Source organism: Rhinolophus hipposideros, assembly GCF_964194185.1.
Source record: "Rhinolophus hipposideros genome assembly, chromosome: 9".
NCBI classification, from domain to species: Eukaryota; Metazoa; Chordata; class Mammalia; order Chiroptera; family Rhinolophidae; genus Rhinolophus; species Rhinolophus hipposideros.
In genome coordinates this window covers 6,869,633-6,897,574 of record NC_138055.1, presented here as the reverse complement: position 1 = coordinate 6,897,574, position 27,942 = coordinate 6,869,633, and the positions used below count along the sequence as shown (strand labels likewise).

Here is a 27,942-nt window from a genome sequence, read left to right as displayed (position 1 = left end):
TAGTCCAAGAAGAGTGTGGGGGTGGGGGAATGTGAAAATCGTACAAAGCCAACAAAGAGTTGGGCATTTTCTGACCAGGAAAGCTAATTTAAAATATAGAAATATAAAAAGAAAAGTATTCCCTTATTTCCCCTGCAAGGAAATAATATGAAACATTTATTTTATGTATCAGACAAGAACAGAGAGCGACGTAATCCAACTCCACTGCATTATAAAAACCATCCCTTCACCACAGTGTAAGATTTAAATACATCTGCAAAGGGTACATGTTATATAAAATGTAGTAAGGTTGCTGCCACCCTGCCAATGAATCTTTCATAACGCCAACAACTCTACAACTCTTTCAGTCCCTACCCAGGTCCTACTGCAATACTGGTGGTCCCAGTAGTTTTATTGAAATAAATCATTTTTTTTTAAATAAAGCATTTAAAAAGAAATCAAAATGCCTCAGTAACCATATATCCAACTAAAATTTTATCTATTTAAATCTTATATTTACCTCCCACTAATAAACCTGTATTTCACTCAAACTGAGCAATAAATCTTCCATACTAAAGAATATTCTTTGCCCAATTAATTCAAAGGAAAACACTGAAATGATTAAAGAAAAATGTAGGGTTTACATACCCTTTTAATTTGTTTTTAAATATTTTTAAGGTTTAAAAGTGTTTAAAGTTTGTAATTTCTAGTAGGAAAACATTATCTGAACAAATACCCTATGGCAAAGCACTGTAAAATGTTACAGCTGCATTTGGGGCAGAGGGGTAGGGATTCTCTTCAAAGCACCCCAGCTTTCTTCATGAGAAGGTCAGAGGTACACTGGTTTGTATTATTGCGACATCCACTGGGTGATCTACGTTGCTTTTCCTTCAGCAAGGGCTTTATTTGTCAAAAGGGCATTACGCTTGACCTCCAAATTTGGCCGACAATTTACTGATGAGATTCATAACCTTTGGGTTGCTCTGATATTTTGACATATTTGCTGGGTTCTGGGCCACATCCTGGAAGGCCACCATAACTTCTGGATCCTGCAAAGCAAGGAGGGTTTTTATTTTAGCATTTAAAAAAGTGTTCTATGGGTCAACAAGTTTATTATCTTAAACCCCACCTCTTCATTTATACCTCTAACTTTGTTGTGGCTAAGTTAACTGGGATTTGGGCAAGTCCCTGAAGCATAAATATTATTAATGTGTACTTCAAAGTCAAATTCAATTATTTCACTTTAACTAATGGAAAAAAGCATATACAATTTTGATACAAAGAAAAGGACTACTGGATATAATTACCAAGATTACCAAGTATTTCCTACAAACCAATTTTTGAAAAGCTATTCATTTTTTAAAAAGAAAATGAACGTCACAGGTGTGTAAATAGCTATTTGGTAATTCAGATCAATAAAACATGGCCAACACAGTAACTTTTGTCTCTACAAAATTATGTAAGAAATGCCTTAGTTGTATAAAGTTCAAAAAACTTGTTTTTTCAAATCTTACCTGCATGGCTGCAAGAACCTCTGGATCACTAAGAATTTCACTGAGCCCAGGCATTCCTGCCATTCCAGGCATGCCCCCTCCCATTCCAGGCATTCCTCCAGGAAAATTACCAGGCATTCCCCCAGGAAAGCCACCTGCAAAAATAAATGAAAAAACTGTACAGACACCAAACGAATACCCAAGTAATCTGATAGTATACTATTTTCTACTGTGGATGAAAAAGGGGTTCTACAGAAAGCAACCTCACAAGGTGATCTGGTCATAAATTTCTAATGGCACAGTCCCACCTCAGTTATATAACCTCTTTACCAAAAGGTTCATCTTTGCCTTAAGCAAGCCCTGCCCATTGTTTTTGTGCATCTAGGTTAACATATCTTTGTAGTAAGTGGAATCACCCTCAACAGAGCACAATATCTTAACTCTCCCATAATCCAATCACCCAATCCCTGCCTTGCTTTCCCCCACTTCCATGTAATCTTCCTTATGGTTCCCTAGTTAATTCCAAATGCTCAAAAGAAACTGTAAAACTATCATTCTCCAGAGCATCTGAGATCTTTCTGTCGTCAGTTTTGGCTCAAATAAACTCTTATAAAAATTCTCTACAGGTTTGGATGTTTCTTACGTTGACACGACTGATTAAAATAACATACATGTGCACACACAAAGAACAAGGGTGCTACTAAACACAAAATAGTCTGAACATTCTAACTGGATGTAACAATATACAACTTTTACTTTCAAATTTTCTCTTAAAAAATAAGGCTGTAAATCAGACTTTGCTACCTTCTGGATTCAGTATTTTTCCTAGCAATAAAATTGTTAAAAAAACTAATTTTACCTTAAAATAAAAAGATAACAGTCCTTTGAAATTACAAAATTAAAGTCTAATAAATCATCCTGGTCGTATTTATCTTCCCATTTTTTAATATTATTTCTCTGTTTCAATTTAAAGTTAATTCATAAGACTTTATTCTTTTTCTTAAAAAAAAACACACACAAAAAAACTATACTCTTCTAGGACAGTTTTTCCTTCAAGAACAACACAGAATGCTTGTAACAAAAAGCTATGGATTTTTATCTCCACCCCAGATAGAATCAAAATTTCTGAAAGTGAAATGGAAAATCTCCATTTTTAACAAGCACTCCTGGTGTTCCTTTTTCATACTGAGAACAACACTCTTGCAAAAAGGATGTAATTCTCCCAGCATGTTTTTAGATTATAAACCCAAATTATTTTCTACCCAGTTTTTCACTACCATAAACTTTTATGTCCACTGGAGATATTCTGAAACAACAATTATGCCAATAAGGGGCATCCTAAAGGGAAATACAGGTAACAATGTATTCTACAGATCAAGGGTCACTATAGCAAAACCATTAAAAAGAAACATGGATTACAAAGTCATCTCCACCTGGCTCAATAGTTTGAACATGCCCATAAATAACAATCACAGATTAGGGAGATCTAAGAGGTCTGAAAACAACTTCTAGCTTCTCTTGCTGCTTCTACTGACTTTGAAAAACTAGTTTCTACCCACAAAACAATTACTAGCCCAAGGTAACAAGTTAATCTGTCTGCTTGTCAAATCTAGGTAATAAAATCTATGTAACAAAAAATGATCTTCCATTACTAGTCCACATTCGTGGTGATTTTCTAAAACAAAGGTACCTGACATGAGCTAAAATTTATTTTCTTGCCTTTTTCTTAAACTCCACATCATCCCCAATATACGTTCTTTCTTTTCAGTTGCTTGTCATATGACCTTTCAGTATACAGGCTACATTTTGTAGCCTCTGACCATGCAACAAGTTTTAACCAATGGGATATAAGCGTTAAGTAGTATGTAGCTGCCTCTATAAACCCTTAAGAGAAAGCTGGTTATTATTAAACAGCTGGAAGTAGCTGATTCCCATTAGAATAAATTTAAAAAGATCTCTTCCTGGTCTTTTTATAAATTATATGCTACCTCATTCAGAAAATATTAAAAAATTATTCTCTGAGTGCCCTTTTTACTCTTCCATCTGTATTGTATAGGGAAGAATGTGTATTATTTTTACACAGGACTCAAAGCATTTTTTTGTGCTTAATTCCACACAGTGTTTTTACCTAGTATCTCAAGAATATCAACGGAATAAAATTTTCTAAAGGCTAACAATCTAAAATTTCTTCAGTGCCCCAGGGACTAACAGTATTAAATATAATAAACATATCAGAATATTCTCCAATTATTTGCAATACTAACAGGTTTAATTTTTCTTTAAAAATACCTGGAAAAGAGCCATACTGAGCTCCTGATTGTCGTCTGGCTTCTTCCTCCTTTAATAGAGAAAAAAAATTTATTTAACAGGGAGGGAAAAAGTCACCTGTCCATGCAAAACCATGAAAAAAATTGTAAAATAAGCTAGTTACAGGACTTACAAGAATGATAAATTTCAAATGGAAATAATGAACTAAAGGATATACCCCAACATGACCCCCCTCCAAATTTCCAATTGGATTCTCAATGAGCATTACTTTTGATAATGATTCTAAGTACTTGTTTTATTTTTACTTGGGAGGGGGAAAAAAACAAACAAAAAAACATGGAAAGCAATTTCCAGTATTGATATCTGTCCATGCTTATGAAAACTAAATCTTACTATTTCTAAATTACAAAATGAAAGCACATGGTTGGTTAGATTACTAAAACTGCCATTACTTTTACTTCCCAGGTTCATCTTTTCTATACTTTCCCTACACAACTCAATAACAAATACAACTGGAGATTTACTGATTTGTTTTTTGCTATTTTTTTAAAGACAAAATGAAAGGAAATATGCATAAAGTTCACTTATAACCAGTCATATATCATCAAGATATATAAACATAAAAATATAAACTAGAATCCCCAAAATCAAGCATGATGCTTAAAAATATTAAATGACAAAAAATTAGGATGTAGTGTTATGATTTAATTCAGCTTTATGTCCTTTTATTCAACGTCAGAAGTAGATGAAAACTGATACCATCAACAAAAGAAGCTAATAAGAAAAAAAGTAGGAGAAACCTTAAGAACAGCAACAATATTGTGGATAAATTATGGATAACTTTTTTTCTATATTTTATATAATATGGCTTTGTAACGAAAAATAAATAGTGCGAGTCAATTTTAAATAACTATGACTCCACGTCTGGAATAGGAGGAATCACAAAATTTAACAAATCAAGGCAAGCATCCTAAAGAAAACAAATAATACTGCCCAATTTTTGTTACTTGACCAGAAAAAATTCCTGATTTTAGGAGGACACAAACATATAAATTGGTGGAATGTAACATCACTTATGAATTTAAAGACTAAAAGTATGCCCAGAAATTAGAGATAATAAAGGGAAGGAAAACTCCCTTTGTCATTATCCTACAAAATGGCATCCAGGAGTAAGAGCCAGGAATCAGAATGAAATCCTAAAAGGTCTAATCTACTCTATTTCCCTTTAATGGTTTAGCTATAGAAACTTTACCCTCTGGGCTCTCTCATGTTCTTCCCGGGCCTTCTTAACCCTTTCCATTCTTTCTTTGATCTCTCGCTCTTCACGTTTCCGCTCATACTTTCTCCGATGTTCTGCAATTTTCTGAGCCTAGCATAAAAAGAGCCACAGAAAAATGTTCTCTCAGAAAGTGGAATACAATCAACACAAATCTACAGTTTTGTTAAAGAACTACTTTTCTTTGTAGAGAAAAGTTTAATTCAAGACACAGTTCTAAATATTGAGTTAGATTTAACTGACAGAAAAAGACCTAACGTAACTCAGGCTTTAACAAGTCCACTGTGAAACAGGAAAGAGCCTGGGATTTGAAGTTAGATGCATTACAATGAAGTTTAAAATTGCATGACAGTTCCTGTCTGATACCTACCATTGGAAGGTAGAGACTAGGAACATATATACCAGTTACTTGTCTATACCAGTCTAAGTTTCCTCATCCATACAATGAGGGGTAGGAGACCAGAAATGTGTTATGGAACTGACATAGGATTAAGAGAGAAAATAAATGTACCAGACACTAGAACATCATCCATGACAAACATTTGGAATCTATTATTTACTCAGAGAATAAAGTAAATGTGAGAGAGCCATATTCAACCATTACTTTAGCTTATGATTTTTTAAGAACCTCATGTTCTAGAATATCTCACTCAAAAACCTTGCCGAGTTAGCACTGATATGAGAATAAAACCAAATGAATCTCTGATAGTAGTAGGTAAGTTAAAGTAAATTAAAATTTGCACTATCTTAAAACCGTTGGGAATAAATTCTTTGTAGTGTAACTTACCACAAAGCTGAAGGATTTACCATTGTACTGAAACTTTTAACTATTTTAGACAGAAATTATTTTATACCAGAATATATCTTTATTCTGAATAATTTTGTATTCAATATTATCATTTTAAAAAGGTTGAAACTTGTTAACTTCCACGGGGTCCTCATTTGTGTTTGTTTTGAAGGAGTAGATACCAATTTAATAAGCTAAGGCCCATACAAGGCAATGGTGACAGAATTGTGGTTGAAAATAATAAATACGCTCACAAGAAAGATGTCCCTCTCCGTCCCACCCTCACCCAAGCGGAAGGACCCAGGAAGCCGCGGTTCCAGGTGTCCCGCCACCGCATCTGCAGGGCCAAGTAAACGCGCACCAGGAATGCAGAAACACCCCCTCACTCATGTGTTATACAGTGGTTGTATACACCTATGATAAATAAGGACAGACCGGATTCAATCTTGGGTCACGTTTTATAGATTTTCTATTTCGTTCTTTACTGTGAAATTAATGCCCTCTTCATTTCTTTTTCGGTCATGATTCTGGAGACTTGGAAACAAAGTAACTGAACTTGCTATAATACAGCATGAAAAACGAAAGCATTCATGCCTGAGATGTCCTGAGTTGACCACAAACTTCAGTGATTACAGATCACAATTTCTAAATGTTTGTTTCTTTGCATCTGTTTTGCAGGTAAGTTACTACCAGGGCTAAATGCTACAGCTATGGAGCATTAGAGTGTGGCTTTCCCTTTCTCTACTTGAACATACCCTTGGTTGAACTTCTTTCAGCATTGCACTAGCATCGTCATCATAATCCAATTTACATGCAAGGGCAAGATCGTGGGCTGATTCTTCCCAATGGCCCAGAAGTCTGAAACAGATTTAAACTCACTTTAGGAGCCTTTTACACACATTCACGAACTAATTCAATTCCTATGACCCACTTTATAAAAATTTGACAAGAGCTTAAATTTCCATTATGGTTAACTATAAACCTCATCTTCTACTGAAAAATGTTTAAAAACTTCAAGAACAATTAACATGGTGTATATTTAACATGCTACCTTCTATGTAAGAGAAAACAATACATGTATACACATTTTATTTGAAAAAAAAAGTAAGGATAAATCAGAAACTAAAGGTTGGTGTGGGTAGGTAAGAATGAAGCAGGGGGATATCTATGGAAATGAGACTTCTCTGGGTATACCTATTAACTCAGTTTTGACTCTGTAAACATGAAAACGCTTTACATACTTGAAGAAAATTAAATTAGAAAGGACAGAAACAAAGTAAACTCTACACCTGAATGCAAACAGAAATAAAGAGAAGGCTAACTGTTTATCACACTGACAACATAAACCACACAGAAAAAATTTATGCAAGTAACTTAAAACAGTATTTTGATAGTATATCTTAAGTGGGATATAAGAACTGAAAAAAGATTTTAAAAATTTTTTTAAGTTTTATAGAGTATATTATCTTTGAAGTATGCTTTTGAAACAATTTTATATATATGGTATGATAACAAAGTAGGTAAATATAATAGGGACAAAGATTTTGACTGTAAGAGAATAGTATCAATAAGACAAAATAAAAGGGAAAATATTTAATGTTGAATTTTAATTAAAAATATCGTATAAACTCAAAATTTCCATTTTGCCTTAAAATCATTATTTAAAATTTTTTTTTCTAACTCTGTCCATTGAAATGACATAAGTAATGATATCCCAGAAGCAATAACATCTAGTGGCCAAACTTTATATAAATACTATCCCCACTAAAATAAACTATGGTTTCCTGAAGAAATGGTTTGTTCCAAGTCTAGAACAAGCAAAGTACAAGATGAGCTCATGTTGTTGTACCAAAAGGCATGGAAACGCTCAACTACTTACTACGGGGGGTCTCAAGAAAATCAACGACAATGTATGAGCTCTCCTGTACCAACAGAGCATTAATACATTCTATTCCAACCTTTCACCTATATCTTTGACGTGTGTCTTCATAATCACTGGAGCTACTTTTTTGAGTTACCTAAACACAGTTGTCCTAAGTATATCCATCTTCATCTCCACCCATACTTGAAGGACAGCATCTTTTCATTCCACATAAGATGTTAATGTCATTGGACATTTCATCCCCAAGCTACAAATACCCATTTGTACAACATTAAGTTTTGCTTGCAGGAATGATTACTAATTTGGGTTAAATTCACCCCTTTATTTTCCCCTTTGTCTAATTATTCAGGTGACTTAGCATTGATTGATGTAGTTTGAGGCTAGTGAATTCCTTCTTCTATAATATATTGGTTGTTTAATGTTAAGTTACAAAGAGAAAGTCTGAAAATAAAGAGAAAATTTGTAAGGACACTGATACTAGGTGAGGAACAGAGTGAAGAAATAAAATGGCGTCACTTTGGTCAATCTTCTAAATTATTAATTTCAAGTGGGCTGAGGTATAAGGAAATGATTATAATTGTTTTAACTGATTCCATGAACTTAAACTTCTGAAATTTCCTGTCCTGCGTCAATACCTGGACACACATCATTGCATTGTGCATTAATGCCTGGATATACATCAAACCTTCAGAATGACCTCAAGAAGAAAATGCTCTGCTGTTTAGACCAGAGGACATCTGGAGATTACCATCTTGGACCAACCCAGAAGCTACCAATGTAGAACTGGTTCTTCTTAAGAATGTACTTTTTACTCTAAGAACCCTCAGCTTCTCTTTCTCCTTCAGAACACTCTAGGTACTGCTTAGTTGTGTTTCTGGTTTGCAAACCCCGAAACCCTTTAATAAATCTTTGTCATTCATTTCTAGACAAAGCCTCCTGACTATTTGTGAGTTTAGTCAACAAAAGCCACTCTCTTTTCTTGGAGATAATTTTGAGAAAAATCCTTTCTTTAGATCTGGCTAAACGTGGTTAAAAACCTTAACAGTGGTTTATCTGAATAGAAGCAGTGAAAGAATTTTTACTTTCTTATTTGTTCCTTACAATATTCTCTCAATTCTTCATATTAAGCATATATACTTATTACTTTGAAATTAAATCCTTTGGCAATTTTGGTTTTTCTTAGAAAACTTTTTAAAACATCAGATTTAAGAACAGAATTCTAAAAATAAACAAATTCCATTATTTACCTATGTGCTTTCCCTCGCCACTTGTATGGCTGAGCTGAATCAGGGTTTATTTCAATAGCTCTGTCACAGTCCCGGATGGCAGCATTTGGCTTCTGTAATTTGATGAAGACACTAAAAAATAAGTGTGATATTAAAAAGTATTCATATAAAACAACAACACTTTGGGGACTGCCACAGAAGCAATTCTATTTAAATAAACAAGCAGAAAGGATTTATTCACTAGGGGATGCTATTTTGTTTTATTCTCACCTGGCTCTTTTAGCATACAGAATGGCCAAGCGAGGATTCAGCTTGATGGCATCTGTGAACAAGTCAATGGCTCTCTGTAGGTCACCTAAAGTGAAACAAAAGTTACTGAGAAACAGCCAGAGGATAAAAAAATGTAGAAAAATTGCTGATTTCTCATTCAATTAATCTTTAAAAACCTTCATTTAAAAAAGACCAGTTTCTGAATATACAAAACTAGCTCTTCAAAGCAAACCTTTATCAAACTGATACTGAAAATCACTCAAGACAGAGACAATGCCACACTCTCAGTCGGACTCATACTAATTTTTAATTCAGAAAAACATAAATGGATAAAACTGAAAGGATGAATCAATCTTATTTCATTAATTTTCTTTTATCCACTAAGTTAAAAGGATAAAATTAAAGAAAAATGTATCCATATTAAATTCAGAGCTTATTTTCAAAAATTTATTATTTAAATTCACAGGAATGGTATAAAAATTCAAGAAAAGCAGAACTCATAAAACACCATAACCCACATTTTAATTCATTTATTGAATCTATTCACAGTTTGCTCCTTTGTTTGTTAGTTCATTCAGTAAAGTCATTCAACAAATAAAACATATTACAGAAGTAGAATAGTTCTTTGCACAAAGTCTAACTCTTGGACACAGAAAATATGGGGAGCCAAGACAAACATAGCATTTTAAAGAAATGCCACAATTCACTTCAAAAAAATATTTATCCAGTATTTATCTAGTCAGTAAATGTGTAAAGGACCATAACAGAACTCATGAAACATGTAGAACAACAGTCAAATATTCAGTTTTGCTAGTTACTAGAGATGTCTGTTACAAGTTATTACACTAGGATGTCTAATACGCAACTCACACCTACCATGTTTAAACTCTTAATTCCTACCCCATCTCCAAATCCACCCACCCTCAACCCCATCCCTATATTCCCAATTAAAATAAATGTCTCTTCCATTTAGTCTAGTCTAAGAGATTGGCAAACTTTTCAGCAAGGGCCATACAATTATTATTGTAGGCAGGCTCTGCATACCATAACCATCACAGCTATTTGACTCTGCTGTTGTAGTGGGCAAGCAGCCACAGATAATACATAAATGAATGGGTATGGTTATGTTCCATTAAATTTTTACAAAAACAGAAGGCTGTTGTTTGGTAACTACAGGCATGTCTCGTTTTATTGTGCTTCTCTTTACTGTGCTTCCCAAGTGCTGCATTCTTTACAAACTGAGGGCAAGACTGTCCACCAACAGGAAGATTACGACTCACTTTATTGCGATGCATTCTTATTCTGGTGCTCTGGGATCCAACCCGCAATTATCTCCAAGGTATGCCTGTACTGATCTACCTCAAGCCCAAACCCTTGGAGTTATATTGGACTCCCCAATCTAAAGCCTAAATCCTTTTTTTTACTTTCAAAATATACCCAGAACCTAATCACTCTTCACTTATCACCCTTGTCCCAAGCGAGGTTCCCACACTGTACCAATGGGCCACAGGACAGTTTGTTTGTAAGCGACAGGTTCAGCACGGGTCACGGTTTCAACAATGGATCACTACATTCCTTTTGATGTTTTTTAAAAACTGTTCTTAGTAGTTTTGACAAAAAGAACGGCAGAAAAATAGATGTGGAACAGGAAATGAGGGTGGCAGTATCCAATCAGATTCCAAGATTTGAGAAGATGTTTAGTGCCAACATGTATACACAGCTTATTAGAAAACAAACGTGGTTAAAAAAAAAATTAAATGTTTTCTTTCAATCTGCATGAATTATTTTTTCAAACAATCACTAAAATGTTAGGACAGACACATTAAATTGTTTGGACCTAAAGCTATATTATGAATGAACTCGTAGGCAAATTTTTTGGCTGTGAAGAAGTCCAGACACTAAGGGCACTGTAATAAACAGAGTTTGGGAAACTTTGCCTTAATCCAAGCCACCATCATTAGCCACCTGGACTACAAAATAAGACTCAATTTCTTTCTTGTCCTCTGTGGGGTCATGAAAATACACTTTCGATCTGTTGTGGGGAGTGTAACTGATTGAGAATCCCATCTTCTGTGCTCAGGACTCCACTTCATGAGCTGCTCCCAGCTAATGACTGAGCACAAGGATGCTAAGGCCAGCCCAGCACTGTGAGATGTGCAGGTCCTCTAACGGGCAACTGTGGCTTTCCCAAGACTCGTTCAGAAACACACCCGTAGTTGAAGATTTTTCCAACACAACCTTCCTTCCATGTCTCCTCCATAGGGACAAGACCTACACGACCATCTCACTGCCTTCCCAGACTCCTCTGGCTCTCCTGCCACCCCACAGGTAACTTTCCTAATATGTCTGAAACATCAACTCATGTTTTATAGCTTGTTATCTCCAATGAACTATTAGGTTGGTGCAAAAATAACTGGGGTTTTTGCAATTATTTTTAATCTTTTGAACCACAATTACTTTTGCACCAACCTAATAACATACCCTTATTTGACCGTCCAATCTGATCTACATGAAGTAGCAAGAATAATCTTTTTCAAAATCAAATTTATGTCACTATGGAACTCCCCTAATCAAAAAACCCTCAATGGTTTCCCATCATCCTTAAGAATAAAATCCGAAGTCCTTAGCATGATCTACAAAGTTCTTCAGCAATCGACCTATCTGTCCTCAGCACTTCCCCACCACCCATCTCCCACACCCAGGCACTTCCCTGATCTCAATTCCACCGCTCTTACCCCTTCACTCACCACATGCCAGCTACACTGGCCTTCCCGCTATTCCTTGAATATGTAATCCTCCCACATGCTCTCCCAGTTAGCCTCTGTATTTGTTCTTCTGTCTCAAAAGCTCTTCTTCATGTGGCTGGCTCTCTTCACTTTGCCAGATGCTTTCCTGACCACCCCATCTAAAATATAGCTTCCATCACTGACTATCCCTTTACTCAGCAATATTTGTCTTCATTGCACTTATTATCGCCTAACGTTATATTATGAATTTGTTAATTTTTGTTCCTCAGTAATATATGCAGTTCATGAGGTAAAGAATTTGGGTCTGTTTTGTTTGCCACTATATCTAGCATCTAAAACACTGCTTGGAGCACAATAAGCCTTCAATAAATATCTGTTGAATAAATATACTAAACTGAAAAAGCGTAATTCAAATACTACTAATAATGTGACAGCTGGAAACACTTAGGTCTTACTTAATAAGCAATAATACTTACACCTTAATATTAAGACCAGTACCTTAGTAAGAATAGCACCAGGTACTATTCTAAGCATATTACACATGTATTCCTCATGACTCTATTAGGTAGGTACTATTATGCTTATTTTACAAATGAGAAAACAGAACCAGGCAGAGAGAGTAACTTCTCTAACTTTATCTAGCTACCAAGTGCCAGAGCTGGGATTCAAACTCAGGCACTGTGGCTCTGTAAGTCCAGTGTTTATATTCCTGCCTCTCCAAACCCAAGTAAGGCCTGAACCTATAATCCTTGGCTTAGAATAGTCGTGTGTTTATGCCTTTATCTCCTTATTATACTATGAAATTGCACATATTCTAAAATTGGAATTAGGTTAAATTTACACACAAACATAGCTTGGAAAGAAATATGGAAAAACAAGAACGTGACTTAGGTGGTGGTGGCAGCTTCATTTTCATTTTGTTAAATACTGCTTAGTCAGTAAGAAAACGAATTTTTAAAAATACATCCACTATGCCAAAATAACTGACAAAAATACTACATGATTTGACAGTATGGCATACGAAGATCGTGAGCAAGCTGAAACCTCTCTCAGCCCTCAGGTTTTCTCATTCATTCATCTGTAAAATGGGAGTAGTATGAGGTTTTAATAATTAAAATCTTAATGAAACATTAAAATGTAGTAAAATTGCTAGATATGTAGAAGGCACAAAATAAATCTTAGATGGTAGGGAAATTAAGAATAGATTATAGTGTGGAAAAGGAATGGTCAGGAAGAGAAGTGGCTGGGACCCCTTGATGGGTATGAATTAAAAGCGGAAATAGGTAAACAAGAGCTTTACAGAGAGGCAGTAGAGCATAGGTTAAAAAAACACTGTAGGACAGCAAAGTCTGGCTGGAAAGGAAGGTGAATATTCAAAAAGATGACAAGGCTGGGAAAGCAAAACATGGGATCTGACTCTAGCAGTCTGATGCTATGACGATCTTCAAAATATAAGCAAAAAGTTAGTCGCAAGTGATAAGTAAGGGAGTGTGTTTAACAATAAAAAGCTGTTCTAAGTGAGAATATATTCTAGGGAAAGTGAACAGAAGGCAATAAAGGAAACAGACATCTCAGGGAGGCAAACTATTAAGACAATTGAAATAGTATAAACATATGATAAGGACCTAAACTAAGAAGGTGGTGGGATTACAAAAAATGGAAGCAAATACCTTTTCTACCTATATTTTCTTTCAAAAATAAAACTAGTCATCTTCTAAGTCTATGGATGAAGTCCAAATGCACATCAGCATTATACGACAGCATCTATTCAACGATGGCACTGTGACACACTACCACACAGCTACGAAGGGGTTTGCGTAAGTGCCGAAGTGAATAACTGATTTCATCATACTGAATACTCTCAGCACTCTCCCAGGCTGCTATGATTTTCTGCAGAGATCTAATGTGCAGACCAGAACAGGAGCCTTATGCCCACGACGTCATTTGTCAAGGTTACGTGGAAAAAGTTCCCTGTTCTCACACTGCTTTTCTTGAAAACCTCACCTTTTCAAAGCCTCTTCTCAGTGAGAAACATTCAAGGACATAGTCAGGAAAGCAGAGTTTGAGTCACATCGGGATCTGTCTATGTCCTGAGGCAGGTAACTGATACCTGCAAGATTTCAGCCTCCTCATCAATGGGTTAAGGGGTGGGTGGAAAATAGGACCCTTTCTTCTCCAGTATAAGAGAGTCAATAAATTTAAGTTCCCTTCCCATTTCCCACTACTTAATAGGTACTGCAGTAAAGAAGAGAATATTCAGAATACCACAGAAATGTAGCGAAGAGTAAGGAAAAGAATCACTCACCATCATTTAGGGCATCGATGGCAGCCCCTTTTTTATCATTTGCCTGATCCATCATCTCCTCGGTTATCTAGGGGAAAATTCAAGGCAGACTTAGAAGTAGCAGAGAGAACAAACAGAAGAAAGCAATTTGGACATGGTAGAAATGGGGCAGTCACAACCTCCGTTTTCACTGATTCTTCTCTAGTCTCCAGGGAGCAAAGAGAGTAATTATGATACCTGATTAGTAAGAAATAACAAAGGATGACATTTAATCTTTTATATGAAACAATAAATTTTACTCCCTACATTACCTTTGCTTCCCTCCATCACAACCTGAGTAGACTGTTTTGCTCTTGTCTTACCAAATTCTAGTTATTCACAAATATTAAAACTCTACTTCCTCGTAAGAAATAACTAAAGCTAGCTCCTTTCAGACTGGAATCTTCAGAGAATATCTCATCCTTTTGTTTCAACAAATACTGTTGAGTATCTGTTAGACAGAACAAACACTGTAAAAGATGCTGACAGCACAATGATTAGTAACAAAAACTTAAAACAAATATCTAGAATGGAAAGTTAAAAAGCAGTTTATTTAACAAAAGGGAAAAAAATCCACTCTATCACCACAACTGTGTAAAGTATTATTGGCTAATTTAAAATATTTCCAGAGGTGCTGGCTAACTCATTAAGAAAACAATTAGATAGGTTTAAGAATCAGAAGGAAAATATCAAGTTGTCTTTATTTATATTTACTTAGAAAACCCAAAGAAAAAGACAAGTTATTAGATCTACTAAAACAATTCAATAAAGTTCTCAGAAACAAGAGCAATATAGAAAAATCCAAAGTTGCTCCACATCATCAAAAATCAAGTATAAAATCTAACAGAACAACATACCATTCTAAGATCACACAGAACTTTCATGGGAAGAAAAGGAAAATTCTATTAAAGAACACTAGATACATACCATGTTCATAGAAAGATTAATTTGAATATTTCAACCTATCCTCAAGTTATTCAATAAATTCAAAGCAATTCTAACAAAGTCCTACAAATTTCAGACAAACTTTAAAAACTCTTAAAAAGAACAAAAGAACAAACACTTTACCAGATAGTAAGACATCCTCCAAAGCCAGGGTAATTAGAAACAGAAAAAAAAGACACCAACTTTGGTTTATGGCAACATGGTGCCCATGATACCCTGAACAAGTCTAACACCACCTTTAGAAAGACATCTTTGACCTGAGAATACAGAAACCTTCAAGGAATAAGATCAAATGAAGGCCTGAAATCCAGCTCCATCTGCTTCCAACGTGTGGCAGGTGTCAAAGCTGGTGACCTTGCAATTCTGTTTTTGAAGGCAGTGCCAGGCACATGAAACAAAGTCTAGATTCAGAGGAAAAGATGTATGTTGTCTAATCAGACACTCTGCAAAATAAATCTGGAACCCCAAATGCCTGTACCTGCAAACATAATGGTAAACCAAAAATACACCTATCCCCAAGAAAGGGACAGTCAAGTAGAGAGAAGAAAACAAATGTCCTCTGTAAACTCATAATCACAAGTCAACCTTTCCAGCAGAATTCACATTACATACGTAGTGTTAAACAACAAAAAAACCATGCTGAGAATTTAAAGTGATCCTTGAGTTGGCAGAGCTAACTAAATCTTGATGGAAGCAAACATATTCCTCCTTGGAGGAACATGCCTTCTACCAAGGCCTCAAAAACTTTCCACGGGCAGTTTCAAAGAACTCAGTTAAAATAACACACACACACACACACACACACACACACACACACACACACACACACACACTCCAAACCTAATGAGCAAGAGTCAGGAAAAATAACAGAAGAATAAGACCAGCAAAAAGAGTTCAACAAAGAATTTAATGTGTTTAAGAGAATAAAAGCAACTTCTGCAAATGAGTAAAGAGCAAGATTTATAACTAGCCAAGTGGACTTTACAAATTCAAACGTCAATGGAACAAAGAAAGCATACATGATTCAGTAGAGTGATAGAGATGGAACTTAATAGTGAAAGAGTCTAATATGTATCTAACTAGGGCTCCAGAATGACAGTAGAAGAGAATGGGGAAGAGGCAATATTTGAAAGAGATACTAGCTGAAAATGTTCCAGAGCTAAAGAAAGTGAACCGACCTACAATTTAAGATGCTCAATATATCCCAAGTAAGATAAATAAAAAGTAGTATAAATCCAGACACCATGAAGTGACACAGCACAACCAATAAACAGAATACATAATAAAAAGATTCCTTTTTCAAAGAGTGACAAAAAGTACTTAAATCTCTTCTCAAAGATGCTCAAGATCTTTATGGAGAAAATGTTAGTAAGTTATTGAAAATGCTAAAAGACCTAAAAATTTGATACCACATTCATGGAGAGTTCAATAGATGTATGTTTCAATAGTAGATGTATGTTCTCCCTAAATTGATTTAGATTTCATAGTTTTAATAGGAAAAAAAATCCTAATTTTTTGGAAGAGACTTGACAATTTGCTTCTAAAATGTATATGGAAGAGCAAAGGGCCAAGAACTGCCAAAATACTCCTAAAATATTGGGTCTTTGCCTTACCAGATAAGATGTAGTATAAAGCTATGCAAGACAATGTGTCATTAGTACATGAGAAAAATTGGAGATAGAGGACAGGAGATCACCAAACACACCCACACATGTACAGAAACATTGTTGAAGAAAGGAATTCTTCAATAATGGTGCTGACAGGTAGATTAAAGGTTAAAAGGTAAATGCATACATTTTTCAGAAAGAGAAAGCAATATATTACAATTATAACCTTGAGATGATAAAGCATAATACATAAAAGAATTATTAATTTAACTGTATCAAAAGATTGTTTATGGCTAGCCAGCCACCAATTAGTAGGAAATATGTGGGGCACATACAGAAAACAAAATTGTTAGTATCCAGAACATAAAATGAAATATAAAATCAGAAAAAGACAACCCAGAAAAAAAACAGGAAAAGTCAGAATAGGACTTCAAAAATACCCATGAATGACTAATAAACATTAAAATATGCTCATCATTAGAAATCAGGAAAATGCAAATTAAAAGCCACAAAGGACATAGCATTTCAAATAGTAAGATAGTAAAGATGAAATCTGACAGTATCAAGTATTGGTAAGGATATGGACCAACCTTCTAAGCTGCTATTACATTACAGCGTTTCTCAAGCTTTTTTACATCATCAACCCCCAAAGAGCCTTTTCAGACATCTTTTTCTTAATTCTCAGCCCCTCCATTTTAATAGCACAGATATACAGCACATATGTGAATGTGTTATGACCCTGTGGAAGACCACTATTTTAATATCTACGTTTTTTTCAACGCCCCCCCCCCTCCCAATTTTCACCACCTTGAGGGCAGTATCATCCCTGTTGTGACAAAACCATTTCGGAAAACAATCTGGCATTAGACATCCCATTAATAGACAACTCCATATGTAGATATAAATATTAGGGTAACTCTATAGTCTAAAGAGCAGTCAGATCAGATGCCAACAAAAAAGGCAGGTAAAAAGAAAATAAGAATTTCAGAGATTGTTAGAGTATGATTAAAAATAACAGAAATTTTCACAAATATCTTTAGTAGTAAAATAAAATGTTTTCCTAAAAGATGTAAGTCAGAGAAAGATTTAATATGTACTTCTCCTGGAAGAATTATGTCACAAACCACTGCAATAGGCAGGACCTTCACATTCCTTACAACAAGCAGAAACTAAACCTTCGGCCTTACCTCTACATTTTCATCTCCCATTTCTTGAGGTGCATCAGTGTCTGGTTCAATCACACCTTCATTGTCAATTTCTGCCAAAGTTAAGAACATGATACATACGGCTATTAAAAACTAATGAACTGGGCGGCCGGTTGGCTCAGTGGTTGGAGCACAGTGCTGGTAACATCAAGGTCGCCGGTTCGACTAACACATGGGCCAGTGAGAAACAAGGCCTTGAGCTTGAACCTGAGCTGCCAGTGGGTGGCCGGTTTGCCAGGTGGTTAGAGTGCAGTGCTCATAACACCAAGGTCGCCTGTTCGATTCCCACATGGGCCAGTGAGCTGCACCCTCCACAACTAGATTTAAAAAAAAAGATGACTAGAGGTTGAGCTGCGACTTCCACAAGTAGATTGAAAACGACGACGTGACTTGGAGCTGAGCTGTGCCCCCCACAACAAATTGAAAATGACTTGACATGGAGCTAATGGGTCCTAGGAAAACACACTATTCCCCAATATAAATTAAAAAAACAAAAAAACCCCAAAAAAGTCAAAGGGAGCAATTTGGGTTTTGGGGAAAAAAAACAAAAACAAATGAACTGTGGTTAGTTCAACTTACGAACTGAATATTTTATATTACATTAATTTAATTTAAACTGATGCATTGTCAAATAGTTCCCTATTAAACACAACTTTATTGTTTTGGTTAAGACTACATTTCAACTGTTGCATTATGTAAGTATTTATTATTGGATTGTAGTGGCAATGTCGGCAAGTGCATAGTGTCTAGTAGTACACACAGACACACCGCTGACTTACTCAGTTTCAAATATTTTGTTTGAATTGATTCCTTTCAAATATCTTGTTCAATATACCAATGTGTTGTACTGTTTTTTAAAAACGTTTTATGCAGATAGCAGAAGTTACAGTGATACTATGATGTAGATCATGATGAAATATTTTATTTTATTACAATTATTTTTGTTTTAAAAAACAATATGTATTGTAATTTTAAAATAAAGGCATACTACTGATACAGAACCAAGCCCCAAAGCTAGCACACTTTAACCAACACAGTAAAGAAAGAGACTGGAAGGAGGTTGTCGTAAATTTCATGGACAACTGTAATCTGCTACAACAAAACAACTGCTGCATATAAAAAACAATACACATTAGAAAACATTTTTAGCAAACAGAGTGAATTTGATAAGAAGTTTATTCTTAACAGTCAAGAAAAGAATGAAAAATATGCTACCTGAAATCAGAATTAACATCCAACAAAACATTTTATCTATTTTTAATAGAAACTGAAGTTGTAGCTTTCTCTAATTATAAAACAGCTTGATTCATGAACAAAAACTAAAGTGCTTTTAGGTGGAGACTTGGTAAAAACAATTATAGTTATGGAAACTGTTATAAAATTGTAAAACTAGAGAAGATATTTTATAAAAAGTGAAAGATCTTCTTAATTAAGCCCCCAAAGAAGCCCTTTCTAATATCAAGTCAATTGACTCAAAATTTGAAAAATTGCAAGATAGGTTCTGTGCATTAAGAGATTGCCCAGTTAATAACTGGAGTATATAATTCCAGTCTCAAAAGACTTCCAAATTTATGAAGAGATTTATCTTATCAGTTTTGCAGTATTAAAAAAATAAGGAAAACCCCACCAAAGTGATGGTATAGATATCAATTCTTCTAAAATGAACCAGTTTTATTAACAAGGAAAATAAATTTTTGGTACTGGAAAACTTTCACCTACATATGTTTAGAACTTGGGTATGTGACTCAAATTTTCAACTACAAATTTCATGAAATCTGAATACAGATCAAGTTCTTCCAACAAAAATGTAGCATCTACATTGAGATGGGCTAGAAGTGTAAAAATACACTCAGGATTTTGAAAAACTTAGAATGAAAAAAGGAAAATACCTCAATTTTTCCATATTGACATGATAAACTGTTAATATTTTAACTATTAGCTTATTATTTGAGTTAATTTCACCTGTTTAATTTTTTAAATGTGGCTACTAGCAAATTGTAAGTTTCACATGTAGCTCACATTACGTTTCTAATAGATAGCACTAAATCAGTAAAAATCAACACAGATCTTACGATGTTATCAGGTACAAACTACCATCTCCTCACCTAGATCACTTTCCTCACTTGATGGTTCATCTGTCTTTATGTTTTCCTCCGCCTTCTTACTATCTGCTTTTTCTTCCTAGCAAAGGGAAGGCAAACAAAACTATCAGTATTTAGTAACACACCCAGTATTGATACTAATTTACCAATTTATATATAAACGGTTCACATACACATGTATTTCATGTATGCTTCCTTTGTTTTGCTAATCAAGTTTTAGTTTTGTTTTCATTTTGCCTTTAAAGTTAAATATAGGTCCAGTCACTCATCCAAACATTTTAGACAATGAGTTTCAGGATTTAAAATATTTTGGAGTTTAGGAAGCTAATATGATGCATATACCATGTGTCATGTAACACCCTCAACAGGTACTACAGTTCACAACTCTCCATAATCAAACACATTACTATTTCAGGAAAATAAAGTTTGAGTATCCATAATAAGTCGCATTAAGACTATAAATAGCCTATGTTGCTCAGATGTTTTACTGCCAAACAAATTTACTAAAAATCTTTCCATTTTCAAGAGTTTTTGAGTTTGGGAATTGCAAATAAGGGACTATAAAAAAGACTTTAAAGAACACACCCAAATTTCCTTCCCGTCCTATAAGTAACCAGTGTGGTTTATACAGCCCATTCTTGACATTCTCTATAAGACAACTCTGCACTTTGCCTTTTCCATTTAACAATGCTGATTATCTTAGAGAATGTACCATGATCATCCTACCTAGATCTATCTATTCATTCAACAGTTTATCATAAGTTATATAACCAGTTACTTAGGTTGCTACTCTTAAAAATTGGAATCACAAATTTCCAGGTATAAAATAAATGAGTCATGGGGATGTAATATACAGCACAGGGAATATAGTCAATAATATTGTGACAGCGTGGTATGGTATCAGAGGGTTGCTGGACTTATCATGGTAATCACTTCTTTAGCTATATAAATGTTGAATAATCATGGTGTACACCTAAAACTAATGTAATATTGTATACGTTAGCTATATTTTAATAAAAACATCTTTTTAAAAATTTGAATCAGAGTCCCACCTTATTACAAAATATTTCTTGAGTCCCTACCATGTGCAAGGTGATAGATGCTTTAGCATATACTGAGAAAAAGACTAGTCATAATTCTGAATCAGAGTATTTTTATTAAAAAAATTTTTTAGCAGATAATTTTGTCTTCATACATGTTTATCACATGGCAAAATATCCTATCTAGGGCTCAGAAACTAACAAACTCTGACAAATGACTCATCTAAAAAAAAGAATAACTACTTTTGGTGCTTTTGCTTAACTTCTTTCATTTCACTTGTTCAAAGATATAACTTTTAGTTTCATATCCAAATAGATAAAACTTCCCTAGAATTCTAAATAATAAAACAGCAAATTTTCTTAATTTAAGACAGCTAATCAGAAAACTTGGGAAAAAATTCTGAAGGGAGCAAATTGGGCAAATATGCTAAAGCCAACACCATGAATCACACTCAAAAATAGCCCTCATAGGCGACAGGGTAGGCAAAAACTGACAATTACTGATTTGGGCTATCTGTTCATTTACTTTGCAAATATTAACAAACTACTACCATATATAACACACTGTGCTAGATGTTAAACATACAAAGGTCTGACAATTAAGTTCGCGAACTTGTTGCAATGATGTTGCTAACCTTTTTTAGTATCAGAGGGATCCTTCATTATGAATTTGTACCAAATGGACAGTTAACCAAGTTTACCATTTGGAAGTGCTGAAAAGGCTGCGTGAAAAAGTTAGACGACCTGAACTTTTCGACAATTCATGGCTCTTGCCTCACAACAATGCACCAGCGCACATGGCACTGTCTGTGAGGGAGTTTTTAGCCAGTAAACAAATAACTGTATTGGAACACCCTCCCTACTCACCTGATCTGGCCCCCAATGACTTCTTTCTTTACCCAAAGATAAAGGAAATATTAAAAGGAAGACACATTGATGACATTCAGGACATCAAGTGTAGTACGACAACAGCTCTGATGGCCATTCCAGAAAGAGTTCCAAAATTGCTTTGAAGGGTGGACTAGGTGCTGGAGTCGGTGCATAGCTTCCCAAGAGGAGTACTTCGAAGGTGACCGTAGTGATATTCAGTAGTGGTGTATAGCACTTTTTCTAGGATGAGTTCGCGAACTTAGCTGTCCAATCTCATACAATGATGAAAACTACAGACTACAAGTGCTCACAATCACAGAGCTTACCACCTACAAGGCATGCACCTAACACACATATAGCCCTGAGTCTCATTTATTCTAAAACATAGTTGATGTTCAACCCCAGTTTTTCAATTAGATCCCAGGGATTTGATGTCCAAGTAGAAATTTTACAAAGATCTTATTTCCAAGTGATCTTGGGGGAAATCAGGAGTGATTTGAGAGCAGCCATTGAAAAACATTCCAAAGAAACCTTGTAGTACTTTATCACTAAACATACAAATAAAATTCATAACTTACCTTGATATTTTCTTCTGATCTAGTTTTATGAATAGCAGGTGGTATTTTACCGCCCATGCTTGAGGAAGATGAGAAAAAAAGATATTTGTTTAGAAAAGTAAAATTCACTAAGCCAAGCAACATTTATGCTGAAAAATTACACATTATTTAGGTGATTACCTTTTCAAACCTTTAAGAGTAAATTCAATTAATTTGAATGCTTCTGTATTATTATAAGTTTTTTTCAGCTTAAAATTTTACTTTTGAGCATATGGGTTCATGAAAATCTAACCCATTCCTTGCTTCAATAAGCCTAATAAACATAATTATAGAGCTTCTCTGTGCCCATTCCCAGAGGAAAAGGAAAAGAGACAGAGAAACATGCAATGACACAATATGAACAAGTTGTTAATTTAGAATTCAGTAGATATATTAAAATCCGAACATCACATTTGACCTTTAGTAAGAATAAATTTAAAAAGGCAGTTTAGGAAATAATTATGAAGCCATCGTACAATAATTCAAAATGTTTGTTTCCTCTGATTGGGATCTACAAGGTTCTTCCTGCTTATATATTCACATGCCCCTCACATTATAGATTTTCTCCTTATCCCCTCTAAACTTCATCCATCAGTACTTCCTCTTGGCCTTGGCAAGCCCTTTCCCCCCAAAATATTCCAGGGCAACACCATAAATTATATACAGGTCCTCATGTCATTTCATTATAACGATGATGGGATTTTGTAGGAATGTAACTCTTGTTTTTATCAATCAGCCTATGGTAAAATTGGTTTCATTTCTTGCGGTTAGCTTAAAGTCACAGAACCTATTGACATTAATTGAGGATTTACTATACAAAAAAACTTTAAAACAAGGAAAAAAGACTGAAAAATTAAGTGTTATATGCTCCACTTGGGACAGACTCTGAATTGTATGGGCTACACGCAACACTGCAATGACTAAAATGTCCAGTGGATTAAGGGCACTCTACAATAGTGAAAGCCAGAGGTCACAAAGACTTAAGTGTCAATTCTTTATAACTAGTTATCATATCCACCTTACATTCATTTCAGTTGGGTGGAATTTCTGGACATAGGGTACGCATACATTGGATTTAAATGAATATTGGTTTTCTTAGGTTCTTCTTTTACGAATTTACACTTCTATTACCAGTGTATATGAATTCCAGTTGTTCCACATATTGGCTAACACTTAGCTACTGCCCATCTTTTAAATTATCAGCTATTTTGATAGGTGAGTAGTGGTACCTCACTGCAGTTGAGTCCCTTTACATGTATTTATTGGCCACTTGAATAGCCTTTTTTGTAAAGTTCAACTCTTGTCCAGCTTTCTATTAGTTTGTCTATCATATTCATTGGTAAGTGTTCTTTGTATATTCTGCATATGAGCCCAGTCAGTTTTACATGTTGCAAGTATTTCCTTCCACCCTGCGGCTTGCCTTCTCAATGTTATCTTTTGACAAAGCCAACACGAAGCAAAAGTATAAACGTAAAATAGCAAATGTAATTAAAAAACAAGATTTAGAATTTCTTATAAATGTGCACTTTTCCCATTCTTTTTAATGTTATAGTTACAAACAAAAACAAAACAAAACAAAAAAACCTTCAGTTACTTAGAATCTTTAATAAGGAAAAATGGCTCCCATACACCAGTTAAGTAAATCAATCAATCATTACACGACTTAAAACATCTTAGCTTGCATTCAGCAAAGCAAGATGATTTAATAATAAGGAACAGGCCTATAAACAGAGAATTCTTTAAAATTCTGTTCTACAGGAAAACTACTTTTCAAAAGAACACAGTAATCAAATACTAGTTCTTTGCTGTTAAATTTTAATGAAGACACAAGGCTTCTTAAGCTGTGTTTTTCCTGTTTCAAAATGCAGCATCCAGGAATGTATGCAGGGTGACATTCAAACACAGTCCTAACAGTCTAACTTATGTTAAAGCTTCAGGAAGTGACAGTCCTGCCAAGAAATGTATTAAGTTAAATCTAATCCTAAGGAAAAATCAGACAGACCCAAATTGAGGGAAATCCTACAAAATAACTGGCCAGTAATTAAACTGCCATGGCCATGAAAATCAGGGGAAAAAAACTGAAAAAAATGTTTCAGAATGAAGGGAATTAATAAGAGACATGACAATGAAATGCAACATGTGATTTGGAGGATTAAATTAGATTAATGCATCAGTAATTCATTTCCTGAGTTTGATGGTTGTATTGAGAACTGTGCTTGTTTGTAGGAAATACACACTCTGTTGTATACAACACTCTGGTGTTGGGGGAACAATATTGAAAATAGTTCAGGATAAAAGTTCTTTGCACTGCACTTGCAATTTTTCTGCAAGCTAGAAGTTGTTCCCCCCAAAATAGAAAAATTTAAAATCTGGGAGGAACACACAGGAAGGTTTAGTTATAAGCTGGATTTAGAGTTTCTCACATTCCAAATTCTAGTTAACTACGGAAAGTAATGCTCGTTCATAGCTACAAAAATTTCATTTAATGCCTCCAAGGTTTAAAACACGCTATTAATAGTTCCCCTCCAAAAACTGCAAATTGGACTTGTCAGTACAGGCTTTTAAGTTACCAAGTAGAGCTGGTGCAGACCTTCCTCATGCGGGATCACACAAGACCAGTCACACTCCTCTCAAGTCGGTAACCATTCAACCTACTTTGTGCTATAGTCACGCAGGCACATTTACACACACACACACACACAACTGGGTGTAGATAGGAAACTGATGAGGAAGGGAAGGACTGAGAAACTTCTTAAGAGGAAAAAATTTTACCATCACAGTTGATAGATTGTTAACTGAAGTTTACCCCTGAGAACAAGCTTGTTGGAAGAAATATCCTTTCAAATGTTTGGTAATCACGGGTTCACGTTTCCCTATAAAAACACTAAAATAAACATCAACGTTTAGGGTGTTACCTCACATGAGTTACACTGCTCTGCACTGTCGCTATTTATCACCACAAGGTGCAATTCGTATGTCATCTCCTTTAAATTCTCTACCAATCGTAGTGACTGTTAAAAATCATCTCGGGGAAGATTTCCTTTCAACCTTCAATTCCCCTTTAATGTATGGAATATTAACCTCTATTACACGTAAATATCAAAACTGATTTCTGTGTTCTTCTGCATCCCTAAATAAACTGTACTTAATCCTGTTTCCTACCATCTGGCACAAGGCCTATTTAATTAATTCCGTGCACGTAGGGAAGTACTCGAGTTAAAGGTAAGACTAGACCACGGAAACCTCCCTGTCCTTGAAAAATCATTTTTCTTCGTGTTTGGAGTGACGGCACTGCTGCCACCGAGGTATACGGGATCCCCAAAATAATTCTACGCAGTTAGAAACGCTGTACGTTTAAAGGGAATTAAATACAGCTATGATTTTTATTATAACTTATTAAATAAGTTATTATCACAACACTGTTTAAAAATAGGACGTAAAAGAGCTGCCGCGTGTCACTGCAACCTAAGCAGGACACCAGAGATTTCAAGAAAAACAACCCCACGCGAACGCCAAGTCGGGTGGCGCTGCCCCCGCCCCGCTCCCGGCGCCCAAGTCCCCGCAATCATCCGCATTTGTATCTCGCCCAAGACACACCCCTGGCGACCTCAGGGTGCAGGGACCCAGCGCTGCCTCGTCCTTCCCCGCCTCCATTAGCCCCTGGAAGTCGCCTTCCTTTCCAAGCCAGAAAGCGAGCCACCACGCGGCGACGACTCCGCCGGCGTCGTCGCGAAGCCGCCCACCCCTCCGCCCCGCGCCATCTCCGGCCTAGCTCCCCTCAGGGTGTCCCTCTTCCCGCCCCCAACGGTCTTCCGGCCCGGGTCTCACCTCTCCACCCACTCCCTCAGGAAGCGCATTTCTTCAGTGTGCAGGACGCTCGGGTCCTGCTTACACATTTTCACGAAGGCCCGAAGCTCGCTCACTTTGCGGGGGTCCATGGTCGGGAGGCGGCGCGAGGCGGCGGGCGCGGCGGAGGCTGCAGCCCGGTTCCAGGCCTGGGCACTAGCTCAGCGTGACCGTGTGGAAGGGGGCGGCTGCCGCGAGGCAGAACAAACTAGAACCTCCCTAGTCGCTGGCTCCGCCCACCAACGGTCTCGTGACCCCGGGTCCTTCGCCCGTTCATTCCTGCTCTCTTCACCTCTGCTCCTGCGCACTGCCTAGAACCTTCTAGAAGTGTGGCTGTTCGTGCCGTTGCCTGCTGCTGCACGCACGCTGATCTCCTGAAGTCTGAATCAGTTCTCTGGTGGGATCAACCTACATGGTGCCTGAGAGGAGGCGGGAGCTATCAGCCCCCGCAGGGTGTCACTTAGAATCAGATATTCTGTGAGCGTGACATTAAGTGGAACGTGACGTCATGACGCCAAAAGGGCCAACCGGCTGAGCCGTGGTCACAGCTCCGGCGTGACGTCAGCATTTTGCGCCACCGTGGGAGGAAAGCCCGGGGGCCGGCGCCACCGGAAGGGGAGGGGCGCTTGGCCCGGTAACCTGGCGACACAGCCCTGCGGGGGCCCTGGCTTCTCCGGCCCTTTTCCTCCTTGGCTTCCTGACGCCTGAGCGAGACCATCATGCTGTGGTTACTCTCAGCAACTAAGCTGCTTCCCGCCATAGCAAGTGCCCGCAGCCTCTCAGGTCAGACTCACCTCCACTGTGTCCCCTACGGGGCTTGCTCTCTGAAAAGCCTGAGGCGCCCCAGAGGGATCCACGTTGGTCTCAGGCGGTCGCTGGTTCGGCGGACCCTTCTGCTGGGGCCGCCACTCCCAAATCCTCTGTGAGCTCGTCGGATTGCTTCTTTACCTGCTGCTCCTGGGGAAGGGTGGGCCCTGGGTTCTCTCTACCGTTGAGGTATTCGGGGGAAGCTGAAATGGCTGCAGAGAGAGTGTGCCACCCCCAGAGGGGCTGTCTTCAAACTTCCTGGGACTCACAGAAGTTGTGTCAGTTATCACACTTGATTAGGTGACAGCGTGTCTCACACACCCACTAGCTTTTGTTTCTGTGAGGTTAACCTGAAATCCTGTTTTCGTGTTTTCAGAGTTGAGAACTGAGTCCAGAATGCATAAGAACCATGTTTTAGTAACACAAATCCTTTGAGCAGTTCCTCTCAGAAGAGGTAATGTTTGGAAATCACTCCTGGGGCTTTTTATGTCTGAAAGCCCCATTGTAAAGACAAGATGAAAGAGTCCAGGAATAAGGGAGCCTATTTTTTTAGGGTGTATTCTATCCCGGGCAATTAATCTGATAAACAAAGCTTGATGGATGAAAGCTGAATCGTCTACGTTGCAGGTAGATCTGCCATTGGATCACATTTCAGTGTTTGGGGCCAACGTGT

At 36.5% G+C, this 27,942-nt stretch overlaps 2 protein-coding genes across 6 annotated transcripts in view; one reads left to right on the top strand and one right to left on the bottom strand.

Annotated features, from left to right (window-relative positions):
• Positions 1 to 118: 118 nt before the first annotated feature.
• On the bottom strand, positions 119 to 27,536 carry ST13 (ST13 Hsp70 interacting protein). Of its 4 annotated transcripts, XM_081058610.1 has the most exons (13): positions 26,214 to 26,419; positions 25,389 to 25,500; positions 22,599 to 22,656; positions 20,114 to 20,189; positions 17,991 to 18,061; positions 14,234 to 14,300; positions 9,182 to 9,266; positions 8,933 to 9,043; positions 6,559 to 6,661; positions 4,993 to 5,109; positions 3,762 to 3,810; positions 1,494 to 1,627; positions 119 to 1,028 (listed from the first exon to the last, which is right to left on the bottom strand). In XM_081058610.1, exons 3-13 carry the CDS (start codon positions 22,653 to 22,655, stop codon positions 900 to 902), a joined length of 999 nt encoding a protein of 332 aa, XP_080914736.1. In that variant the 5' UTR covers position 22,656; positions 25,389 to 25,500; positions 26,214 to 26,419; the 3' UTR covers positions 119 to 899. The 4 variants fall into 4 exon arrangements, with proteins under 4 accessions (XP_080914736.1, XP_080914738.1, XP_080914735.1 ...); XM_081058612.1 differs by lacking the exons at positions 25,389 to 25,500; positions 26,214 to 26,419 and adding an exon at positions 27,257 to 27,536; XM_081058609.1 differs by lacking the exons at positions 25,389 to 25,500; positions 26,214 to 26,419 and adding an exon at positions 26,445 to 26,979.
• XPNPEP3 (X-prolyl aminopeptidase 3) overlaps positions 27,070 to 27,942 on the top strand; it is a 50,735-nt gene continuing 49,862 nt past the window's right edge. For both annotated transcript variants that reach the window (XM_081058607.1, XM_081058608.1), the window contains exon 1: positions 27,070 to 27,245. In XM_081058607.1, coding sequence (XP_080914733.1) covers positions 27,182 to 27,245 — 64 coding nt within the window. In that variant the 5' untranslated portion in view covers positions 27,070 to 27,181. The remainder of the gene's footprint in view (positions 27,246 to 27,942) is intronic.